Source organism: Podarcis muralis, chromosome 15 (assembly GCF_964188315.1).
Source record: "Podarcis muralis chromosome 15, rPodMur119.hap1.1, whole genome shotgun sequence".
In the NCBI taxonomy this organism is placed as follows: domain Eukaryota; kingdom Metazoa; phylum Chordata; class Lepidosauria; order Squamata; family Lacertidae; genus Podarcis; species Podarcis muralis.
The window spans coordinates 40,570,056-40,595,414 of NC_135669.1; the positions used below are offsets into that span (position 1 = coordinate 40,570,056).

A 25,359-nucleotide genomic window follows, 5' to 3' on the forward strand; every position below is an offset into this window, starting at 1 on the left:
TTCAGGTGTCCTCAAAGTCCCAGTGCTACCAGTTGCTAAAAGTCCATTCTATAAAAATGCAACCTGAGGGTGACGAGAGCTGGAGTTCAACAGCATTCGGAGGGCACCACAATAGCTACCCCTGGTGAAGACAATATGAAGACTAGGTGGAACCAGTGATCTGACTCGCTATAAGACAGCTGTCCTAAAGCTGAAAAACAGATAGCTAGGGCAGATACAGGCACACACAGCAGTCATTCTGTACCCAGACAACACCAAAATCATTACTGAAATCATGTATGTTGAAGCTACTCCAGCATAATTTAGCAAAAGTGAAGCAAGACGACAGTAGGACAGCTATTAAACTTCTCCAGAATAACAACAATAAGAGAATCACAGTATTGGCACCATCTTCAGTGCAAAAAGTCAGAGGCACTCAAGGGACTAACATTGATCTAAAAGCTCCCCACAACGTGCACACACATACGCACCCCGCCCGTCATCCAGAGCTCTTCATGTCGTTGCTACCAGAATTTTCTTTTTGAATAAGCACTGCTTCAAAATTAAAGTGTGTCTCCAGTGGGCTGGAAATGCGTTTGAAGGGTCAAACAGAAGTTCTACACGCAGTCAGCATAAAACTTCAGGAACAGAATAAAAAAAGAGACACAAAACCAGTGAAATGGTAAGATGGCTTAGAAGGACCTGTGTTTGGGTGGGCGATGTGGGGAAGGTCAAAGGAGACCGGAGGGGGCAACCGCTGTCATGAAACGTTTGAGGCAGGAAGCACTTTCCAGCTTCACAATCACGCAAAGTGGCACCATCTCGCTATGTATTTATTTATTTAATGTTGCCAAATTTGCTAAGATGCCCAATAGTAAATACACTCTGAGAATTGTACAAAAGGGGCTGGGAGCTGGAGGCACTGTCATACAGTGGTTCCGCTCCTTCCTCCTGGGCCGTGTTCAGAAAGTGGTGGTGGGGGATGAGTGTTCAGACCCCTGGGCTCTCACTTGTGGGGTGCCTCAGGGTTCTGTCCTCTCCCCCATGCTTTTCAACATTTACATGCAGCCGCTGGGAGAGATCATCAGGAGGTTTGGGCTGGGTGTTCATCAGTATGCGGATGATACCCAGCTCTACCTCTCTTTTAAATCAGAACCAGTGAGGGCGGTGAAGGTCCTGTGTGAGTGTCTGGAGGCGGTTGGAGGATGGATGGCGGCTAACAGATTGAGGTTGAATCCTGACAAGACAGAAGTACTGTTTTTGGGGGACAGGAGGCGGGCAGGTGTGGAGGATTCCCTGGTCCTGAATGGGGTAACTGTGCCCCTGAAGGACCAGGTGCGCAGCCTGGGAGTCATTTTGGACTCACAGCTGTCCATGGAGGCACAGGTCAAATCTGTGTCCAGGGCAGCTGTTTACCAGCTCCATCTGGTACTCAGGCTGAGACCCTACCTGCCTGCGGACTGTCTCGCCAGAGTGGTGCATGCTCTGGTTATCTCCCGCTTGGACTACTGCAATGCACTCTACGTGGGGCTACCTTTGAAGGTGACTCGGAAACTACAACTAATCCAGAATGCGGCAGCTAGACTGGTGACTGGGGCGGCCGCCGAGACCATATAACACCGGTCTTGAAAGACCTACATTGGCTCCCAGTACGTTTCCGAGCACAATTCAAAGTGTTGGTGCTGACCTTTAAAGCCCTAAACGGCCTCGGTCCAGTATACCTGAAGGAGCGTCTCCACCCCCATCATTCTGCCCGGACGCTGAGGTCCAGCGCCGAGGGCCTTCTGGCGGTTCCCTCATTGCGAGAAGCAAAGCTACAGGGAACCAGGCAGAGGGCCTTCTCGGTAGTGGCGCCCGCCCTGTGGAACGCCCTTCCAGCAGATGTCAAAGCGATAAACAACTACCTGACATTCAGAAGACATCTTAAGGCAGCCCTGTTCAGGGAAGTTTTTAACGTGTGATATTTTACTGTATTTTTGGTTTCTATGGAAGCCGCCCAGAGTGGCTGGGGAGGCCCAGCCAGATGGGCGGGGTATAAATAATAAATTATTATTATTATTATTATTATTGGAGAAAAATATCAAGGGGGGAGACCACAAAAATCTAAGAACTATTATTACTATTATTACTATTATTATTATTATTATTATTATTATTATTAAATGTATATACTGCCCTTCTTCTGAGGATCACAGAGTGGTTTACAGTATAATACAAAAGCAGATTTAACCATGAAAAATGGAACTAAAACTGTAACAAGTAGTAATGACAGCTTTAAAAGGCAGTAGAATTAAAAAGCTTGGAAAAACCAAAAAAGGGGGCGGCTTGGCACTGAAAAGACATTAAAATAGGTCTGGGGGAGGGCACTGCATAATTGAGGAGCCTCTAAGATCCTTCATCTTGTAACCATCCACTGTTATCTCAGCTGGTTGGGGCACTTTGACCCACTTTTTGTTTAAGTCTTCACTAAAAAGATTTATGCAGGCTGGCAATGCCACCCTTAACAGAGTCAGAGGGGTTCTTTTCACATTTACACACCCACCGCCATCCACCATAGAAAATTCACTTGGACAAACAAGACATGTCATGGGACTTTTCAACTCTGCTGTATGACCCTAAATATTTGAAATGTTTTAAGCCAAAACAGTTTAAAAAGAGAATTAAATAGACTGATTTCTGTCTCTCAAGTGCAATCTATTAGCAGCTGTTCCACCTAGTTGCAGCAGAGGGGAGACAAGACAGTGGTGCCCACTCCATTGGCTGATCTTCCCCCACCCTCTCTCTAGTAATTTTACGTACAGGCAAACATTCCTCCCCCCTATTTGCATGGAGTTTGTGTTCCTGGTCATCACACACATCAGCAGAGCAAACATACTGTAGTCAGCTAGTCAGCTCTACCCCATTATGTCCCCATTCCACCCACTTCCAGGTCTGAACATGACCCACGCATGCACGGTTGCATATGCTTTGAACACACACAAAACAATGGTATCCAGTAATGCCAGAGTTAGCATGTTTTCCCTTTCCTTCCCTATATATTTTTCCTTTTGCGTCATGGCCATTAAATTGGAATCCTGCAGGCAGGGCTGCCTTGTTTTTAGCACATGAGGTTTCATGGGTCTTAAGAATTAACCAAGGTTCATGAATTGTAGCTCTGTAATTTTGAAGATGCAGCTTAACTATCTATGTTTAATGATTATGTTTAACTTACGGTGGACAATTTGGATAATCAAATAAATGCTTAAAAAACAACCCACATCCTATGTAAAAAAATTGTTGTTGTTTAGTCGTGTCCAACTCTTCGTGACCCCATGGACCAGAGCACGCCAGGCACTCCTGTCTTCCACCACCTCTCGCAGTTTGGTCAAACTCATGCTGGTGGCTTCGAGAACACTGTCCAAACATCTCATCCTCTGTTGTCCCCTTCTCCTTGTGCCCTCCATCTTTCCCAACATCAGGGTCTTTTCCAGGGAGTCTTCTCATGAGGTGGCCAAAGTATTGGAGTATCAGCTTCAGGATCTGTCTGCCCAGTGAGCGCTCGGCTGATTTCCTTAAGAATGCATAGGTTTGATCTTCTTGCAGTCCATGGGACTCTCAAGAGTCTCCTCCAGCACCATAATTCAAAAGCATCACTTTAAAAATAGTTCAGTGGTTTTCAAACTTTTCCCCTTCAGGAAACATTCCCCACATAAATTCATTTCTGAGAAAATTCACAGGACAGTTCTTGGGGTGTATGCAAGGCTCTCGTAGGGTCTAAGTGAGGCTGATTAAAACTAAGTATTGCCCTATACAAACTGAGAGCATGTCCCATAAGAACACAGGACGCTGCCTTAGAGTGAATCAGACCACTGGGTCCTTCTAACTCAGTATTGTCTACACCGACAGCAGCTCTCCAGGTTTCAGGCAAGGGTTTCTTCCAGCTCTAACTAGAGATGCTAAGGATTGAGCCTGGACCTTCTTCACAGAAGGTGGTTGCTCTACCACTGAGCTACAGCCATCTCCCAGAACACGTTCTTGTGCGGCTGTAGACTGAAGGGGGAGATTGATAATGGTGGTCATGATTTTGCTCAGAGTGTTAAGCTGGTGTGCAAAACATTGCCAGATGTCCATTGCGATCAAAACCTTCACAAAACACGTCTGCACGTGTAAGGAAACGGGGAGTAAAATCTGGAGTAGCTCTCACAGGCTTGACACAAATAGAATTGTTTAAAAAAAAAGAAAAGGGGGGCACACGCTGCAACTACATAATTAAACTAGGCTCAGGACATGGTGATAAACTGGGTATTATGAACAAGAAGATGATCACTATGTGCACACACTAGCACAATAAACAGTGAATAATTCATAGTCAATTCTGAAGATAGAGTATGCATCACTCAACTTGTGGGGAACGCAGGGGATTTCACTGGTATGATTTTTCTTTAGGGACAATGACAAAGTGCCACTCGCCAGCAGGAAACTGAAGCACTGAACTATGTTCCATGTGCCATAAATCAACACTGCAGCCTACAGGATGTCTCTCTGGTACCAACATACCATCAATTTTTCAATAACCCCCTTTAAATAATGGAAAATGTGAACAGCGACAACAGTAATGAAAAATGAAATGTTTTGCACGCCAAAGACTCCAGAATAACACAGCTAATATGGCAAGCCTGACAATGAATTGGTGGTCTATGTAAAAGGCTGGGTATTCCTGAAGCAATTATACCTATCTGGTGCAACAATCGACCTTAGCTAACTTACAAAAACATTCCAGATATGTGGGTTTCAACTTGGTGGCGGAAAGTTTAACCAGTTTTGTACCTTGAGTGAAATCCGCTTTATGTGGAAGATCCACTGGTTAGGAGCAGAGGAAGCTGCCTAATACCAAATCATAGCACTGGTCCATCTAGCTCAGCATCATGAACTGGCTGCAGCTCTGTGGGGTTTGACACAGGGAGACTTTCCAGCCCCATCAGGAAATTGGAATTGCAGTTCTGTTTACTTTTCTTTTAACAAACATAGGGAGGTATCCAATCGGAAGCAGGATTTTAGCCAATCGGAAGCAGGATTTTAGAAGTTGAACGTTGCGGAAGTAAAACGGACTTCCGGGACGGATTCTGTTCAACTTCCGAGGTACGACTGTACTTTCTACAGGGGTATAGCAATAAAGGCTGGGGCTGGTGAATCACTTGAACTCCACTCTTTATCTCCCACTTGGTGCTACCTAAGTTCTCAGGTGCGTAATTAATTAATTAATAATTCTATACTGCCCTTCATCCAAGGATCCAGGGTGGTTTACATATAAAAACACAAAAAATACATACCATATTAACAGAGCCAATAAACACACACACACACACACACACACACACACACACACACACACACACCAGTTTAAAAGGCCATAGATTATTTAGATTCAGGTAGGTAGCTGGTCTGACACAGTCGAAATAAAATAATAATAATAATAATTGTCCAGTAGCACCTAGACCAACTAAGTTTGTTCTGGTATAAGCTTTCTATATTTTTATAGATTGTTTAATTAGCCAAAGGTCTGGGAGATGAGGAATGTCTGGCACCTAAAGATATGTAACAAAGGTGCCAGGTGAGGCTTCCTGGAGAGAACATTTCACAAGCGGGGAGCCACCGCAGAAAAGGCCCACTCTCATGTTGCTATCAGATGACAATGGCAGGGTCAGGGTTAGCGACCAGAAAAAAAATCCTGCTGTTTTGGGGCAACATGCTACCAACAGCCAACAATGCATGCTCAGAAATGCAAAAGTGCCCCTCTGAACCTGGTTAGGGGCCAAATGAACACTGAGAATTAGACCTAGCAAGTGCATGTCTGAGTCCACCTGTGGAGGGTCACAGAAAGCTATCAGTTTTGCAACAGAATGTTTAAGTTGCAAGTTTAAGCTCCTTTAGCCAACATTGTAGCTTTGTTCATTAATGCATTAACAATAAACCTCAACGACAGGACTTTGGACATAAACGCCCTAAGATTGTAATCAGTCAACTGGGGCATTGGATTCTTTTGACATCTCAATCGCATCAAGCAGTGAACCTCTAAGAAATGTCAGAGGGAGTGGGTAGTGGATTGGCTGCAATGGTACAGAACAATGGTTAGGTCAAAGCAACCTATGCAAGTTGTATAAAAGCTGTGCTAATGCATGCAGCGATGTTTAAAGCAGCGCATTGCTTATTATTTGCAACTGAAGCTTTTGCTCTTATTTTATTTCCATTTTGTGATCGCCACAAAGCATTTGGAAAGGCAACCTAGAGGTTCACGGACCGAGTGCAGCGTATAGCTAATCTCCCTCCAACGCAATTGTTGCTTAAATGGTGTGGGTGTAGGATGGGGCTGAATCTATAAGTTAATCGAAGTGGAAATTAGTCCATGTGTTAAAAACAAGCCACTCCAATCCACCTTACCACTGTACTCTAAAAAGAGAAGAATTCTTCGTTTATTTTCCTGCTGCTGCATGTTCAAGATATTTAAACCAACAGTGTGATTAAATATTAAAGGATGCTGCTATCCAGGGTGTGAAATTCAGTGGGAAAAAGTTCCATCTGCCAGTGCGGCATGTAATTTTTTTAGACGTGATGTCCAATAATCTGCCACCGACTGTCGCTATGGATTCCACTTTACGTGATGTGAAACCGTTGTTGGAAAATATCCTCCCCCAAGTAAAAAGCAAGTGCCAGAGGGCACTTCAGAAAATGAAAGCCCCTGCGGGTCCCAGCTGTAACAACCCACCAATCTATCCCCACCTTTGGCAAGGGGACGGGAAGTCAACTCCCTGGGACTACTAGCACCATCTTGGCGTTGTTTAAGTGAGACCGTGTGCCTCTCCCTCTGTCCCCAGGAATCCCAGCAGCTGCCCATATTTAAAGTGCCTGGTCTCAATAGGGATTATATTGGGACAACCACTGGCTTTCTCCACACTCACAAGTCTGCTGTCTTTTTTAAGTCTCTGGGAATGCGCCTTCTTACAGTTTTCTGTTTGGATGCTTTGTTAAGAAAACACACACACCAGAATTAAAAACAACCTGGAAAATACCAGAGAAGTGTGCTCTCTTTCTCTCTCTCTCTGATGCTCCTGCCCACTAAAAATCACCATTTGCAAACTCTCCAAGTTAAAATGCTTCAAGAACACTGCCATCTTCACATATTTATTTATTCGAAAGAATGTAATTGCACCAGGATCATGGTGAACTAGACTGGAATTTGTTAGTGGCAGCTAAAAACAAAATGTTCTTTGCAATGGCATGACTCTAGACCAGGCTTCCTCAACCTTGGCCCTCCAGATGTTTTTTGCCTACAACTCCCATTATCCCTAGCTAGCAGGACCAGTGCTCAGGGATGATGGGAATTGTAGTCTCAAAACATCTGGAGGGCCAAGGTTGAGGAAGCCTGGTCTAGACCTCCCAACTCTTGAAGAGAATGATGTTCAAGGATTTGGATTCTAGCCTTAATGGCCAAACTGATAGACTTCGTTCACTTATGTGACGGGTAAAAAGCACCAAGCAACACTTGAAAAAACCTGGACTCTGTTTATTGCCTATGCCAAGTGACCTGGATGTTAATTCTTATTTGACATTTTCAGGGGTTTAGTGAAATTATTTACAATTATCCTTTGCAATTCAGTTTTCCAGTGGTATATACAGTTGCTTGTGGTAAAACACAACAAGAAGGGCTGCAACCTGGTTCATGTTTTAAAAAGGTAAAGGTAAAGGTACCCCTGCCCGTACGGGCCAGTCGTGTCCGACTCTGGGGTTGCGTGCTCATCTCACTTAAGAGGCCGGGAGCCAGCGCTGTCCGGAGACACTTCCGGGTCACGTGGCCAGTGTGACGAAGCTGCTCTCGCGAGCCAGCACCAGCGCAGCGCACAGAAACGCTGTTACCTTCCCGCTATAAAGCGGTACCTATTTATCTACTTGCACTTTAGGGGTGCTTTCGAACTGCTAGGTGGGCAGGAGCTGGGACCGAACGACGGGAGCTCACCCCGCCGCGGGGATTCGAACCGCCGACCATACGATCGGCAAGTCCTAGGCACTGAGGTTTTACCCACAGCGCCACCCGCGTCCAAAAGGACTTTGTTCAAAAGGACTGTGAGAGTTCATAACACAGACAAAGCTGGGCAGGTCAAGTAGGAAAGCTATCATGAGGCAATTCACAAATAACTATTCCCCAGCCCCCTCCTCCCTCCCCCAGCAATGCTCAGGAAATTCCAGCAAGCAAATAGCACATGCAGTCTCTCTCTGTCTCTCACAACAACAACAACAATAAACTTCACTGCAAAAAATATTGTGACTAGACATTCCGTTGTAGCAATCGTAACCTAGGTCTAAGGTGCCATTTGGTGATTAGCTTACATATCTGAGTTTCTAACACTAGGTGCACTCCTGGCTGAAATACTGGAGAGCTGCTGCCAATCAGTGTAGACAAGACTGAGCTAGATGGACCAATGGCCTGACTCTGTATAAGGCAGCTTCCTGTGATTCTAAGTTTCAGCAGGCTCAGGGAAATCCAATGGTTTGCAGATGTACCCCTCCCCCCAATCAAATAAAAACTGGGGGCGGGGGGGGCGGGGGACTAAAGCGGTAGGTGGAGGAGCCTTACAAGGACTGACTGACTGACTGGTACTCTGAAGAGGAGCAGTCCATGCTGCAACATTTTGTTGCAGGTCCCACTCTAATCATTTTTGCTTTTGAGAGGGGAGCTTGATGGGGACCAACTTAGAAGTTCTTAATCCTCCAAAAAGGTACACGGTCACCCTTCTGAGATGTTATCGAAAGTACAGAAGCTGGACAATCCATTCCTGCCTGCATTAACCATTAGCGATAGCCACCCAAGCAAAGAAACCTAACTTGACAGATTAAAAAATGATGCAAAGCAAGTGAATAAATACCCAAGTACACTTTACACAATAAAGTATCAAGTTTAAAAATTTAAGAGCTATTATTTCTCATGGCTCCATACTTAATAGCATTTCAGCCATCCATTTCATGTCTCGTCTCACCGCCCTGCTGATGGTAAGGAGATGCTGTTGTTGATAAAAGCCATTCTCGGTGGGACAGAAATTGATCTGAGAAGTGGTGGAAACTTTCCACTCCTTCCTTCGACCAAGGTCTGAAGGAAGGATTTAGTGACCTTGCAAGCACTGAAGCAGGTTCTTTGATGGAGGCTTCAGGAGGCCAGAGCTTGAAGCAAAGCTATCACTCAACTCGGCAACTTGAAAGATACAGTCCGCAGGCAATATGCCCACAGCAATTTCTTCTCTCACCTCAATACTGGACTTCAAACCAGAAAAATGCCACACAAAAACCATTTGCTCCTCTATTCTTAAATAGCAGCTTTTTCCTTGGATAGTTAAGATTTTGTACATTGGGCACTGAAATAGCTTTTGATTAATCCCCTCAACTAATGACTCCTGAGTGAGTTTAGCAGTCATGGAATAAGATAGGCCCTCTTATGGATCAGCAGCAGATTAAAGCACAGGAAGCTGAGAATAAACGGACAACGGAGGGATGCAAAAAGTGGGTTCCCCCATGAATCAGTAGCGGGTGCTGTGCGGTGAGGTGGCAATTTGCTGATGACACCAAATTATTCAGGGTAGTAAGACCAAAGTACAGGCGTCCCTCCACTGATGCATGTTCCACTTGCAAATAACCATGTATACATGCGGCGCCAGGAAACTAACCAACAAACTGATTGACCACTCCTACCTGCGGCCCATATCTCCCAACACTGTGGGGTGCATGTCCACAAACACACACGCCAGCCCTGCCCTGCCCTGCCACCAAACTCAAGGTGTGAGTGGGCAGTCAGCACATGGGATCAGTGCCTACCCACTGCACTGCTGGGTCCCAAAGCGTCTCTCGAGGGCACCCTAGAGGGCTCAAATGACTAGCCAGATATCTCAAATATCATCTGACCACAGCAAAGTATTTTGAGACTAGTGTTATATAGATGACAACACACCGTTTTTATTCCATTTGTTAGGAATGGAAACAGCAAGGCCAGTTAATCTCCCACCCCTGGAAGCGGTCAGGGGGCAGACCCAGCAGTGGAGAAAAGCTTCTCCCACTGGCTACCTACCGTATTTTTCGCTCCATAAGACGCACCCGACCATAGGATGCACCTAGTTTTTAGAGGAGGAAAACAAGGGGGAAAATATTCTGAATCAAATGTTGTTGAAGAGGCTTTGCGCGGTTATCCCTGGCTTCAGCGATAGCTGCACAGCCTGCATTCGCTCCATAAGATGCACACACATTTCCCCTTACTTTTTAGAAGGGAAAAAGTGTGTCTTATAGAGCGAAAAATATGGTACTATAACTGCAGGAATACAAGATGCCTTATGCCATGTCAGACATTTAGCTCAGTGCTGTCTACATTGACTGACAGCAGCTCTGCAGGACTGCAGGCAAGAAGACCCTCCCAGCCCTGCCTGGAGATGCCAGGGATTGAGTCTGGGGCCTTCTGCGAGCAAAGCAGTTGTTCTACCATCAATCTATCTTCAAGAAAGAACATAAGGAATCATAAATGGGAGAGGCCACTAGCTAGAGGGTAGGCAGACTAAGCTCAGGGAGACCCAGGTTAAACTCCTCACTCAGCCATGCAAGAAACTCAGCCTAACCTTCCCTCACAGGGTTGATGTGTGGATAACAGTGGGGATATGGGCCCAAAACGTATTAAAATAAGTATTTCACTGCAATTGTTTAAAAATTCAATGCCATTGGTTTAAATCCAGCAGAGTTAAGTTCACTTAAGCTCATTTAAATCAACTGCTCTATCTATACCTAATTGCGCTGGATTTAGGCCACCGTTTCATAACAACAGTTTGTTTGTTTTTCTTTATATTTAGCCATAGTTACAAATCTGATGGTTATCTTCTTTGTTCTCGTAATATTTATGCTCTAAAAACAGTTGGCCATTCTCCCTTCTGATGTGATTTTCTTTCCTTTTCCCCTACCCCCTGCACCTTTTCTTGTATTAATCTGATCACACACACACACACACACACACACTATGGGCTGTATAGCATGCTAGTCCTACTCAGAGTAGACCTACTGAAAAGAATGGACCTGATTAACTTGGGCCTATTACTTTCAATAGCTCTACTCTGAGTAAAATTTAGTTGGCTACTTAAGAGCCTGCTGGATCAGGCCAATGGTATATCTAGTCTAGCATACTATTCCTATGGTGGGCGAACAGTTGTCAGTGGGAAACCAGCAAGTTGGGTTCAAGTACATGAGCTCTCTTCCCTCCTGCTGCCTCCAGCAACTAGTATTCAGAAGCAACCTATGAGTTGCATCCAGTATTAATCCTATTCAGTGTAGAGCCTTTTAAATTAATGACTATGACTAACTTAGGTCTATTAATTTTAATGGATCTACTCTAAGTAAAACACAGTTGGATACAACTCTATATAGCTAGATGCTTGAAGAATGAATCCCAAATCCAAACTACTGGAAACAAGGGCATCGTCTGGAACATGGTGACGTTTTGTACACCACTTTTTAATTTCCGTCAGGCATTATTCTCTCTCCTGTTTAGTTTCATGCCATTAAAATTAGATTAACTTTTTGTATTGTTTTATGCACTCTTCCATTGTCTCTCGAGACAGACGGATGCCAACTGAACAACTAGAGATATTGTTTTCTTTGTATTTATTTATTTATGTTATGATTCGTTATAATGGCTTCTCTTTTCTCATTTTTTTCTTATTCAATTTCAGCATGAACATAGATACATACTTATATCTGAGAAAAAAGGCAAAAATATATATAATTGCATACAATTCTAGAAAAACACAGAAGTAAAGAAAACAGAGGAAAAGGATAAGGAAAGGAAACACAGCAATAATTTGCAATTGATTTACTGGGGGGGATGGGTGAGCAATGTAATGTTGCAATGATTTTTTTTTCTTTTTTGTCACTATACTATCTTCTTACAAGATGTACATAATCCAATTATTTATTAAATTTGTATACCACCCTTCCCCCACTTGTCGGGCTTATAGTATTGTACAAAAAACAATACATTTTCATACTGTTGATTGAAGTGTAGAGTGTTTGAGGACCGGAACATTTGCAGGGAAACGAAAATGCTTGTTTACAAAGCTATTGTACTACCAGCCTTACTGTATGATTGTGAAACATGGACCACTTGGCCAACTCCTCAAAAGATTCCATCAACGGTGTCTCCGCAAAATTTTACACATCACTTGGGATGGCAGGCAAACTAATACCAGTGCACTGGAAGAAGCAAAGATCACCAGTGTTGAAGCAATGATTCTTCAACATCAACTTCATTGGACTGGTCATATTGTGCAGATGCCTGATGATCGTCTTCCAAAGCAACTACTCTATTCTGAACTTAAAAATGGAAAGCGTAATGCTGGTGGTCAACAAAAGAGGTTTAAAGACTGTCTCAAGGCAAATTTTAAAAAATGTAGTATAAACACCAACAATTGGGAAACACTTGCCTGAGAGCGCTCCAATTGGAGAACAGCCTTTACCAAAGGTGTCATGGGCTTTGAAGACACTCAAACTCAGGACGCAAGGAAGAAACGTGCTAAGAGGAAGGCACGCTTGGCAAATCCACACCGTGATCAACTCGTGCCCAGAAACCAATGTCCTCACTATGGAAGGACGTGTGGATCCAGAACTGGCCTCCACAGTCACTTACGGACTCATTGTTAAAACCGTCTTTATGGAAGACAATCTTACTCAGCTACGAGGGATCGCCAAAGAAGCAGCAGCATTCTGTAGTGGAAAGAGACACTTTAAAAGCTCTACTCTAGTAACACTCACATGAACAAACCTTTCAAGGAGAAGGAACATAAATGAAGGAGTGTAAACACAGAGCATAAAGCAAGGGCCTGTGTTCCAGTCCCTCTTCACTTTTAATTCTTGCCAATGAGAACAGCAGTTAAAAGTTTATGATGGGCGTTTTCATTTTAAAACCTCGATTTGTCTAAACATGGCCTCAATTGCCACACTCTGCTTACCAGTTCTGTATCAGCACAAGATCAAGTACCACAACTACTGTTACGTGCTATAGCAGCTACAGTGTCTGATTAGGATTGGAAAGATTCGGGTTCAAATCTTCTCTCAGCCAAAACTACTTCACAAGGTTGTTATAAGGAAAAAGCAGGTAGGAAGAGAAACCACATCCACCACCTTGAACTCCTTGAAGGAAGGGTAGGATAAGAACTAGTGTGCTTATGTTCATGTAGTTGGAAAGTTTAATTTCAAACTCTGGTCATACAAATACACTTTTTACATATTCTTCTCTCTCTCTCTCTCTCTCTCTCTCTCTCTCTCATACACACACAGACACCATGGAATGTTTCCCTCTTATCTGGCTATTGTCATTTTACTGTCTCAAACTTCTTAAAAACAAGCCATCTCACTAGGGAGGAAATCAGTCAGCATCAGGCCTAGTGGGGAAACTCTGCACTTGCTCAATGTCTGTGGCTTTTACACAGTTCCAGATGTTCCGTGCATTAATAATGCACTAACTCAAACCCTCTTTTTGAAACTTTAGAACGTGCAAATTGCATTAAAACCTCTTTGCCCTCATTAATGGTATTGTTACAATCCCAGTACTCTGGAAAATGTTTTTTTGGCATTTGTTTAAACTTTGTGATGTTGCCATTTAAACTTTGTGATGTTGCCATTGACTCACTTTAACAGCCAGTGTTCAAATCTTAATGCTTTTAAACAAGCCTGGCTAAACAGACTACCTTCTTTTGTAAATTTATTGATGTTAATTCATAAAACTCTCATTTCCTCCCCCCCCCCTCTACCTACCCGCTTTCCTGATAGATAAATAAATAAAATACTTGAATGAAATAAATAAAATACTTGAATGTTTACCCAGGTATTTAGTAAACCTTAAAGCGCACAAGGATGGTTTTACAATGTAAATCCAGCACACGTTTAATCTTGAAGGAAATTTTCAGAACGAATGTAATGCTTTCTAAACGACTTCATAAACAAATTAAAATCCAGATTTACCGCTCCTTCATTCTGCCCACCCATTCACCCATCCACATTCAAGACTTGGGTATCTTGGTTTCTACTGTACTTATACAATTGCTTTTAAAATATCTGGACTCTATTAGACAAGAGCCAGATATTTGGGAGGAGCCAATTTTACCCTTGATTGATCCAGTAAGATGGCCTAATTGGCAAAAATTGATTTGGATATGAATATTCGGTGTGTTTGCTGCACCAGAGAAATCTGTTGTTTTCACAATTTAAACTGAAGTACCTGATGCCTGACCAAGGGGGCAGACTTGATTTTGAACCAAATGTTCCTGCGAGCTTTTAAAGAGGCAGCACAGGATAGTGAATGAAAGGTAAATGGTGGGTGAGTGGAACGGAACAAAATATTTTAAAATAAAATAAAAAGGAATGAAAACAGGAGCAAAAACTAGGGGTTGAGTTTTCTTTGTTCATGAACTTAGCAGCATATGCAAAAAAAGATCTGCAGGAAATGTTTATGCAGAAACCAAGCCATAGGAAAGTTAACTTTTTCATCTGACAGAAAGTGGAAAACTCACAATCTGCCCCAAAATGCACCTTTGGAAATGTTCTCTCTCCAAAGAAAAACTGGCAGTGCAAGTCAAGTGAGAGACCCCCATTTTCAAAACTGAAAGACCTATTGTGCCAAATGACTGGGCCCAGACAACCTAAGAGAGCCTCCTTCAATCCTGTGCTCCATCAAGCACAAATACTTTAAACATGACATGTATGCACCAAATCTGATATCTTGGAGTTGTCTTCAGCTGGAGACTCTTCAAGGTAGAAACCAATGTCTCTCTTCAAAAAGTTTGTGAAAGATGTTCTTTCAGATGTGGCTTTCAGTGGTCAACAGTGAAGGGTTTCTCATGAGGGCATGTGAGGCACCACCCTACCAAGCCCAGTCTGTCCTCAGCCAGCCCCTACCTGCCTGCCTTCTTACTGGCAAACCACTCCAAGGTGTGGAATTCGATATCAGCTTCCTCTTCCTTAAGTCTCACAGACTGTCCTTGCAGAATTCAGCAGGAAGATGGGAACAAAACTAGAATTAGTTTGCTCTGCGTGTCATTGGCTCTGGCTCCACCTCCTCTTGGGCTCCCTGCCTTGTACCCTACCATTTCCAATAAGCAACAGCCATCACTGGTTGTCAAGGGCAGGATAGTGGTGATACCCACACCATGAACCCTTATGATGGGACAAGCTACAAGCCCAAGAAATAAAAGAAGCATTTTTGTCCTTCTCCTGTCCATTTCTGCCCAAGCTAACCTCTCCACATCTAGATGATAATGTCCCTTGCTCAGATTGCAAGAATGAACATGCACTGTGCTCAGCTTTAAGAGGCAAAGGAGTGAAACAAAACCAACGGCCGAAATGCAAATTTAGGCAAGACTCGGGAGAGAGCAGCTTCTATCAAGGCTCAAAACACCTTCCTAAGGCTGATGCCCAGCACAGCCAGGGAAGAGAAGAAAAGTCGAATGCTGGATCCAATCAGGCAGTGTGCCAACGCCTGAAAAGGAGTGAGACATGCCAAACAATAAAGTGAGTAGTTTGTTAGCAAAACGCCCCCCAATGTTATTTCAGACATTTGTTAGCAAGCAGCCCATTATGGCAGAATGTGGGACGCTGTTAACAACAAATGCCCCACTCACCAAGTCTCTGTGTGTCTTACTGGTCCTCTGAGATGGGTCCCTCCCACCCAAATACTCTACCTATGTGATTTCAAGTGCCCACCCCAGCTTGGCTGCCTGACTCATTAAACGCCCCCCACCCCCGCTAATGTCAGAGGGTCCCAAGGGTCCAAAGCAGCCTCTCCCACAGACTCAGAACTTGCCCTCACTCTGCAGAATTGCTGTCATCTCACACTGTCTTCTAGCTTAGCTGAAGAAGGTCACTAGAAGCCCCAGACATGAGGCCATCCCATGAGGTTCTGGAACATTTTCATTAGGTGTAGAAGAATTTTGATGTGAACACTTGTGGCTCTCACCAAATGTGCGCACGTATGTACTTTTGGACATTTATCCTGGCATGTGGAGGGGGGACGGGAAAAACCTGCACAGGCCCAAGAAATCATTTCCCCCCATTCTTTATCTTTCTGGCCCATCTTTTGTTACATCATTTACAAAAGCCATATTTGGCTTAGTGAGATCAGAACATTGACAGTTTAAGAGTATTAACGCTCTTCAGTGATGCATGGTTTTTGTATTTGAAGTGAAATTAAAGTATATTGTGCACTCTCTCCCTCCCCCTTTATGCCTTGTTAAAAACGTAATTCCAGAGTGTATCTGTGAGATGTACCTTATTAGCTTTTCAGAAAAGAAAGAACTGATTCCAAAACAAAACAATTAAAGCAGCCTGCCCTAGAGAGCAGGTAGAATCAAGTCTCTCTCTTTGCTAAATGTTTTATTCACATGTTTTAAATCAACACTCTCAACCGCTCACCACCTTTCTTTGATCCTCGCCACCCCACAAGTCATTTCATAATTATTATTTTTCTCATTTTCAAATATTCCCCCTTTCCTAAAATGTAGTTTTGGATTCCACCACCATGGGGAAAATATCAACAATTAACTTGAGGAACTGAAAATATTCAAAAGTTACTAAGAAACTACTGAGGACCCAACTAGGAGGAAACCACAATTCATATATTCCATCTCTGCAAAGGGAGGCGTGGAAAACTCCCAAGGCTGAAAAAGCAGCCTCAAAAATACATTCATCATTATGATTTCCACTGGTGGGACTTTTTAACCTACACAAACTACTTCTGTCCTTCTGCAGGTTGTGCCTACTAGGGATATAAAAGGAGAGAAACAGCAAGACTGGTGAGGGTGGTGGCATAGACTGGTGGTGAAATATGCTCAGATAACGCTGTCCCGAAGCATTTTCTGCCCCTGCACCAACAGCTGGTGTCTGCCAAGGCCTGGAACAGAGCTATGAGAGGTCATCTCTCTCAGAGTCTGCTCCTAGAACATAGAGGGCAGGCCCAGGGCACTGGCACCATCACACAACTCTCTCTGAGTTATATCCTATTTAGAGTAGACCCACAGGGGTGATAGCCAATAAAGATTTACTCAAAGGAGACCCACTGAAATGAAAGGGCCTAATTTAGTGATGCCTATTAAATTCAGTGGGTCCATGCTAACATTGAATACAACCTGTGCTATTTTTCTGGGAAAAGAGGTGCCGAAACTTACCATGAACGCCTCCCTTGTTTTCTTATAATGGCAATGGCACCCACCTGAGAGGTGCCATAACTGAGTTCTAGCTCAAAAAAAGCCCTGGATACAACTCAACAAAATTCAATGGTCCTAAGTTAGTCATGTCAAATAGTTTTAAAGGGTCTACTCAGGGTATAACTAAGATTGGATAAAAACCGATCCCCAATTTAAAATACCAAGGCTGTTTAAAGAACCGTTCAGTGCTACAAACATTCAGTAGAGTCTTCCCGGATCTGCTCCTACTTAGAGGGTGGGTATCTGGTATAGCACCCAATGCACTACAAGGAGCAGTTAGCCAGAAGGGGAAATTGGCACACGCACAAATGCAAACAGAGCAATCCACGTGTAGAAATGTTTTATATTTTTGGATCTTGCCCAAATCAACATCCAAGCAGGAATGACATTAATCAAGAATGGTTTAAAAGCTGAGCAGCAACAAAAAAATGAATCACATCGAAATGTTTTCACCACATTGTGACCAGCCACCACGGAAAGTTCAATCATCAGCGTGATGGATCATCCCTGAAATTTATAAGCATTAGCATTTTTCTCCTTGCTGGTTAACTTTGACTTTGATATGACACATATTGAATGAATCATTCCAAGATACAGACACTAGGCAGGATGCATTTAAATGCAGACAGGTCGGCGACAGGCACCCTAATGACCCTTATCTTAATCTTGTTTAAAAGCACCTTAGATTTCTGAGTAATCTTTTCACTTTCTGATATTCCCCTTTATAGGGTGTGCTTGCAGGGGTTGCTACCGATTTTACTAGAAGTGTTTTTATTACTAACATCAGTCTCCCCTCCTGCTGTAATGCATTCGACCTTCAGAATCCCGTCTCTCGCCACAATTTTTTAAATAGTAGAAATTAAAGTTCATATCTATATACGTGCACATAAAAGCTGTTCTGAAGACTTGCAGAGCTTTTGAAGCAAGTGTTATTAAAAAGCTGCTATTGGGTTGGGGGAGAGACAGTATAATTTAAATAGGTGAAACAGTCAAGATCTGGTCACTCTTTCTGGAAAAAAAGGGAGGGAATCCATCCATATAAAAATGCAAAAGCACTATTGCACGGTTTTATGCACGTTATTTATTGCCGTAGCCATCAAAAATGGGATTTTGTATGCTCAGGACTAGACAGAGACTGCAGAGACTTGGGAGGCTCTCCTACTAAATTCTAGACGTAAGTGAATGCAGTAATCAATATCAAAGCCTGGGAAGGGAAAATGACAAAGCTATCAGTTCGTAATAAATAGGTGGTTATATAAGCTAGCACTGTGTACAACCTGACAGTTGTGGATCTTTTAAAAACCCTCTTTTCTTTTAAAAAAAGATTTTAGTACATTCCTTTCTTAACTATTGTGGCTTATCATCTGCTTGCTTAGGCCTTACCCCCCATCCCGAGAGAGAGGAGCCTTGAGCTCATTTAATCTCTCTCAACCCTTCTCTTTCTCTCTCTAAAAAATTGCTATAAAAGATAATAAATCACTGTTTGATACCCTTGGGGTGCAGCAGACAGAGACTAACAGCTTGCTATGCTGCACTCATGTGGTTAACATTAAGCACAAGTTTAAGCAAATCAGAATATGCAGCTATAAATACAAAACTCATACTCCTAATATTGAATAGGAAAGCCACATGTCAGGCCGTGGTACTTTCAGGAATGGGTCGAGGCTGTAAGCCAGTAGTGGGGAACCTCCAGCCGGCAGGGCTAATGAAGCACAGCAAGGAACCTCATTTGGTCCACAAAACCATTTCCCCCAAGTTGCACTTAACACACTGCATACCTGATGTCATATATGGTGGCACCACAGTACTGAAACTAGAGAATATTGAGAGATCCTCTGAGATCTACCGGGTCCCATCTCTTTAGCATTCAAATACATACTGAAAACTGTTTTTTGTTTTGTTTTTCAATGTGTTTTTTCCCTGTTATTCAGTGCTTGGTTCTTAGGTCTGTGGTTTTAGATTCTGTTTTATCTATTGCTCTTTCTAATTGCTTTACTCTTATGCTGTGTATCTGAAGAAGTGTGTATCTGAAGAAGTGCACAAAAGCTTGTACCCAGAACAAACTTAGTTGGTCTCTAAGGTGCTACTGGACAATTTTTTAATTTTTCAATTTATTTCGACTGCATCAGACCAACACGGCTACCTACCTGAATCTACTCTTATGCTGTTTGTGTTATTGATTGATTGTCTAATGGCTGTTTTTAACTCTCCAAGCAGGTATGGTGTGAGCTTTCGGACAGAAAAGCAGAATTAAAAAGGAACTATAAATCTAATCTAACCTAGTCCATCTGCCAACACATTTCTCTGAGGCACTTCAACACCCTGAAAAGGACCCTGATTCGCTTCCTAGTTTTCAAGAGCTTCCCAGCTTAGTTGGCCAGTGACATTTCCTGCCCACCACAGGCAAGGCCCACAGGACTGACTACTTAGTGACTTGGCTCCTAAGTTCCACAAGTGCAGGAGTAGGTGCCACAAACTGCAAAATCAATACATATTCAAAATAAATTTGTTAAGTTTTATTACATTTTTATCCCACCCTTCATCCGTTTAGCTCAAGGGGCAACCCAGCATTCCCATCCATCTTTTTTTTAAAATCTTTGCAACAACTCTGCAAGGTGCATAGGAACGTGTCATTGACTTAAGTCAGACCAATTACTCCATTAAGCTCAGTACTGACAACACTGACTGGCAACAGCTCTCCAGTTTTCAGGCAGGAGTCTCCCAGCCCTACCTGGAGATACCAGGGACTGAACAGGCATACAGTGGTACCTCGGGTTACATACGCTTCAGGTTACAGACTCCGCTAACCCAGAATTAGTGCTTCAGGTTAAGAACTTTGCTTCAGGATGAGAACAAAAATCAGGCTCTGGCGGCGCGACAGCAGCAGGAGGCCCCATTAGCTAAAGTACTGCTTCAAGTTAAGAACAGTTTCAGGTTAAGTATGGACCTCCGGAATGAATTAAGTACTTAACCCGAGGTACCACTGTATTCCCTACCACTGACTAGCCCAGCATCGTCCAGTGAGCCATGTGGCAGAGTGGGGAATTTGAATATATAACTCTCACCTATCATTCCACTTACTACTCCTTCCTGGTTCTCTCTAGATATCTATCTATACTCAATGGCGCACACTCTTAGCTGTTTATTGAAACTTTCAAACACACACATTCTTTTAAGGGAAAGCAGCTGAATAGGTGGCACAGCAAAGCTGCTCCAAAGCTGCCTAGAAACTCTGCATCCTTTTCCAAACGGACTTGGAGCCAGAGAGCGCAATACAATTATGGCCTGGGTTCAGCAACAAATCCCAGGTGTGCAGGTGTATTGTTTTAGACCTCTCAGCAGCCTTTTGATACTAGGGTCCACAAGGAGATGCTGATGCACCTGTGGGCTCTCGCAGGAATGGTGCACTTGAGTGGCTTCCTTTCCCTCTCTTTGCTCCCTGAGGGTGGAGCCAGGTAATTGCTCCTGTGCCCAGAGGAGTTCTCTCCTATGGATTAAGGAAGGTTTCTATGTTGTCGCTTTCCTTCTGTCCTATATCTGCTCAAATGGACTCCACAAAGGGAGGAGGGGGACAAAGTGAAGAAAGTGGAGATTTCAACGACAAAGAAGAAAACATTTGCCTTTTGATCTAAGCATCCTTACTTCCATGGGGAAATCTGCAGCTACTGAGGTGTTTTAAAAGGTGGAAGGCACAAGCCAACAAGAAACAGGTTGCTTATCTACAACAGGCATTGTGTGGTGCTAGTGTTGCATAGTGGTTAATGCTGGATGAAGAATTGGGAGGTAGAGGAAAATATTAGTATCCAAGAAAAAAGTGCTCTGTAGCATTCTAATTATTCGCACATATACACTCCAGTCACTTTCATCTGGGAAGAAAACATGGAGTATCCTGGAATGGGAGAGTGGAAATAGGATTGGGGGTGGGGTAGGGGATGTATGCCACAAGGCAACTCATCCCTCAACCACAATTCTTTCTCTTTCTGCACCTCTCCAATAAAATTCCCTCCCCTGTACCCTGGTTAACAACTAATTGCATATTTTCCTGGTCACCTAGCCCTAATCTTCAGCAGACAAGAGCTGCAAAGCAGTTCATTCACAGCCATTTGTCTACCAGTATAGCAGCCTTTCCCAACCTGATGCCCACCATTTTTTGGACAACAACTCCCATCAGCCCAAGCCAATGGCCAGGGATGATGGTAGCTGTAAAAGGTAAAGGTAAAGGTACCCCTGCCCGTACGGGCCAGTCTTGCCAGACCCATCACACTCAAGAGGCCGGGGGCCAGCGCTGTCCGGAGACACTTCCGGGTCACGTGGCCAGCGTGACATCGCTGCTCTGGCGAGCCAGAGCCGCACACAGAAACGCCGTTTACCTTCCCGCTAGAAAGCGGTTCCTATTTATCTACTTGCACCCGGGGGTGCTTTCGAACTGCTAGGTTGGCAGGCGCTGGGACCGAGCAACGGGAGCGCACCCCGCTGCGGGGATTCGAGCCGCCGACCTTTCGATCAGCAAGCCCTAGGCACTGAGGCTTTTACCCACAGCGCCACCCGCGTAGCTGTAGTCCAAAACTAATGAGAAGGTACTAGAATGGAAAGCCCTGCATTAGAGTGAATGTGTTGTAAGTATGGGAATCACCTATCAGCACCACCAGTTATATGATTCAAGCAGGAGAATACAGCATGATATAAATGATGTTATTGTTATTGGACTATTTACAATTGAAATGTTGTTGAAATGTAGTCATGCAGATTTAAAGCGACTAGTGTGAATGCAAAAAAACCTGGAACAGATCCCAGGCTCAAATTCAGAGGCGTCAGATAAATGCAAGGTATTTTATGAGACGTGTTATGTTTGCATGTCTGCATACATGGCTCTGGCAAGTATTAATGTGAAAGGAGTCACATATTCAAGTGGACTCCTTCTTTCCTTAGCAGTTGGTTTTACGGTCCAATGTGGTCACCTATTGGTTATTTTCAGTAACTGCAAGACCTCCTTTGATTACTGCTGTCCCTAGAGAGCAGGCAAAATTAAGAATGTGTAGCCTCTTGACACCAAGCAAACATTGGGAACTGGAAAACTTGCAGGACAAACCTTTTATCCTTTTTATCTGCATTTCCATAATTTTTTTTGTTACATTTCCCCCCAGAATCCTAAATATTAGCAAAAATATTCTAGAACATCACAAATAGAAGAAACATATGGCCACAAGTGCCAGCCAGTGCAGGGAAACATATTTTTTGCCTCCTAAACTGCTTCTTTCAGTGCTATCTCTGACATAACCTGATGTGATGAACCGAAATGAGGTCAGAGGGCTGCATCCTGGCTGCTCTGATCTGAGTGATTGATATGTGTTTTGTTGTTGCATGGTCTTGATGGAATGAGGGACTAAGAGTCCTTAAAAACACCAGTTCCTTTCAAGTTGGCATGGTGTGAGCTCCAAATGATCACAGACAGAACCACTCAAAAATTCAAAAGGAAACATGAAATAACTTCACAGAATTAATGCTCATGTGCAAAATGTTTCTGGGTTTACGTGAAGAATGTTTCAATTCTTCCAACAAGGAAAGCAGAAGCAGCTGTTGAGGAGAATCCAACGCTAACATTGCTGGCCAGATATCAGAAGCCAAATATAATTATCAGAGAATTCATTACACATACTAGATTGTATCTAATGTTAACCATAGAGTAGACTCATTAAATTTAAAGGGCCAAAGTTAGTGAGGTTCCTCACTTTCAGTGAGTGTGCTCTGAGAGTTCCTAACATTAGATACAACTCATCATTTTTAAAAGCACCATCACGGTACTTCTATCATGAAATATCATCAGTCATCAGTTCAAGCCAGAGCTTCTCAAATCCTGTCCCTGGGAATTTCCCGACATCTTGCAAGAAATGTTTGAACACCACAAAAAAATAACAAAGGCAAAACAAAAAAAGACTGGCTCAGTTATTAGCATTTCAAATCTCTTCCCAGGTTTAGGAACAAGTTGGGTTAAAAGAAAAGGGGTGGAGAATGGCCCACATCTGATCAAAAAGGGGTGTGTTTTTTAAGCTTACAACATGGAATTAAAAGAAGAAGAAACCTATGGGCTCCCCAGGACCATCGAACTATAAAGTAGACGAATACAAACCATTATAGCCCATTCAAAATATGAACACAAAGCACATTGAGAGAGGAATACATAATGCTAGTAACTGCCTGCGCCTCTTATGAAGAAGCTCCCTCATGCTGCTGGTTTGCCAGCTTCACTGGATCCCCTTCTGTTTCCAAGCCCAATTCATTGTGTGACTTCTTAAGCTTGGAAGACCTTTGTTGCTTGAGACTAGGGTACCCGAAGGACCACCTATCTCCATATGGACCCGTCCAGATCTTTTCCCCAAATGACTGTCTTCAGATCCCCCACTGGGGAAAAGATCCAGCAGGTACCTACCGAGGGAAGGGTAATTTCGGTGGTATGGAATGCCCTTCCCCAAATAAACTTGCCTAACACCTATTTCAGCACCAGGCAAAGATATGACTTTGCTTGGCCACTTAAATTGTTCCTACTGTGGGCTGAGGTTTGCTTTTGGTTGCTGCTTTACTATGTTTTATTGATTTATTGTACGTATTTTAAAATAATTTTTAGCTTTGTTGTAAGGGATAAGGGATGGCCTACTTTATTCTTAGGGACGTGGGTGGCACTGTGGGTTAAACCACAGAGCCTAGGACTTGCCAATCAGAAGGTTGGCGGTTCGAATCCCCATGACGGGGTGAGCTCCCGTTGCTCGGTCCCTGCTCCTGCCAACCTAGCAGTTCGAAAGCACGTCAAAGTGCAAGTAGATAAATAGGTACCGCTCTGGCGGGAAGGTAAATGGCGTTTCTGTGCACTGCTCTGGTTCGCCAGAAGCGGCTTAGTCATGCTGGCCACATGACCCAGAAGCTGCACGCCGGCTCCCTCAGCCAATAAAGCGAGATGAGCACTGCAACCCCAGAGTCGTCCACGACTGGACCTAATGGTCAGGGATCCCTTTACCTTTACTTTACTTTATACTTATGTGACAACCTCTTTCTGATGGTAAGAGTTGTCTGACAGAAGAATGGACTACCTAGGAAGGTGGTGGGCTCTCCTTCGCAGGAGGTTTTTAAACAGAGGTTGGATGGCCATCTGTCAGGGATTCTTTAGCTGTGATTCCTGCACTGATCACCCTTAGGGTCCCGTACAACTCTATGATTTTATGAAACTGGTCACCACACCCTTGATGTGTGGAAGTGTTGGCACACATATACAAATAACTGATATAACCCCCATGTAGCTTGAAAGAAGATTGAAAATGTTCGATTGGCATCTTACCTTGTAAGATGGCACAAAGCACAAAACCCCTTGGCCGATGGTCTGACAAACTGAGAGCAGAAGCTCCCCAACTTCATCCTGGAAATCAAAGGTCTCAGCGTGCTGGAACGTAGCACATAATGACCTGCCTTTAGGCCCAGCTCCAACAGTACCAACCCACACCTGTTGGGGGAAACATTTCATTGCTGACATACATATCGGTAACAAAATACATTCCATTATGAGACTGCAGGATGGAACTGCACTGTGAAAAAAACTTGTGGCCATGGATTTAAGAGACTGAGACAAAACTGATCAGGGCAAGTAGGCTTATTGGAAATGTTTACTTTTAAAATCCAATGGCAAAATAAATCAAGACATTTACGATGCACAGAGCTACCTGCATGCCTGCCTGGAGCAAGCAGCAATTCCTTTCAGGCGAATAGGTTGTCAGACTCATTGCTCAGACTGCCCCTTGACATACAGGTGCTGGAAGATGGGCAGATTGGTAATTGTGTCTATGTGTTCACTGGGAATGCTGAAGAACAGATATGCTCAAATATGTATTCCAAGCATATATCCAAAAGTGCAAATTCCACAAAATGCATTGGGATTTATTACTCTCATAACTTTTTAGCAAATAAAATTTTGCTTATTTTATTCCAGTGGGTGGAGTTCTACTCATGGGATTTACCTACTGGGGGACCTGTAAATTTGTGTGTTTGCATTATTTCTGCTGATTCTGCTGCAGCCCCCACCACCACCTCCCATGCTGTTCCTGTAGGCCCAAAAACCCACCAGGGCAGCTTTTCAGAGGGTATAGGG

The 25,359-nt window shown here is 43.5% G+C and overlaps 1 protein-coding gene across 4 annotated transcripts in view; it reads right to left on the minus strand.

The window, feature by feature from the left end:
• BRIP1 (BRCA1 interacting DNA helicase 1) overlaps positions 1 to 25,359 on the minus strand; it is a 148,562-nt gene that overhangs the window by 77,566 nt on the left and 45,637 nt on the right. For all 4 annotated transcript variants that reach the window (XM_028708135.2, XM_028708132.2, XM_028708133.2 and 1 more), the window contains exon 14: positions 24,556 to 24,717. In XM_028708135.2, the coding sequence (XP_028563968.2) occupies positions 24,556 to 24,717 (162 nt within the window). The remainder of the gene's footprint in view (positions 1 to 24,555; positions 24,718 to 25,359) is intronic.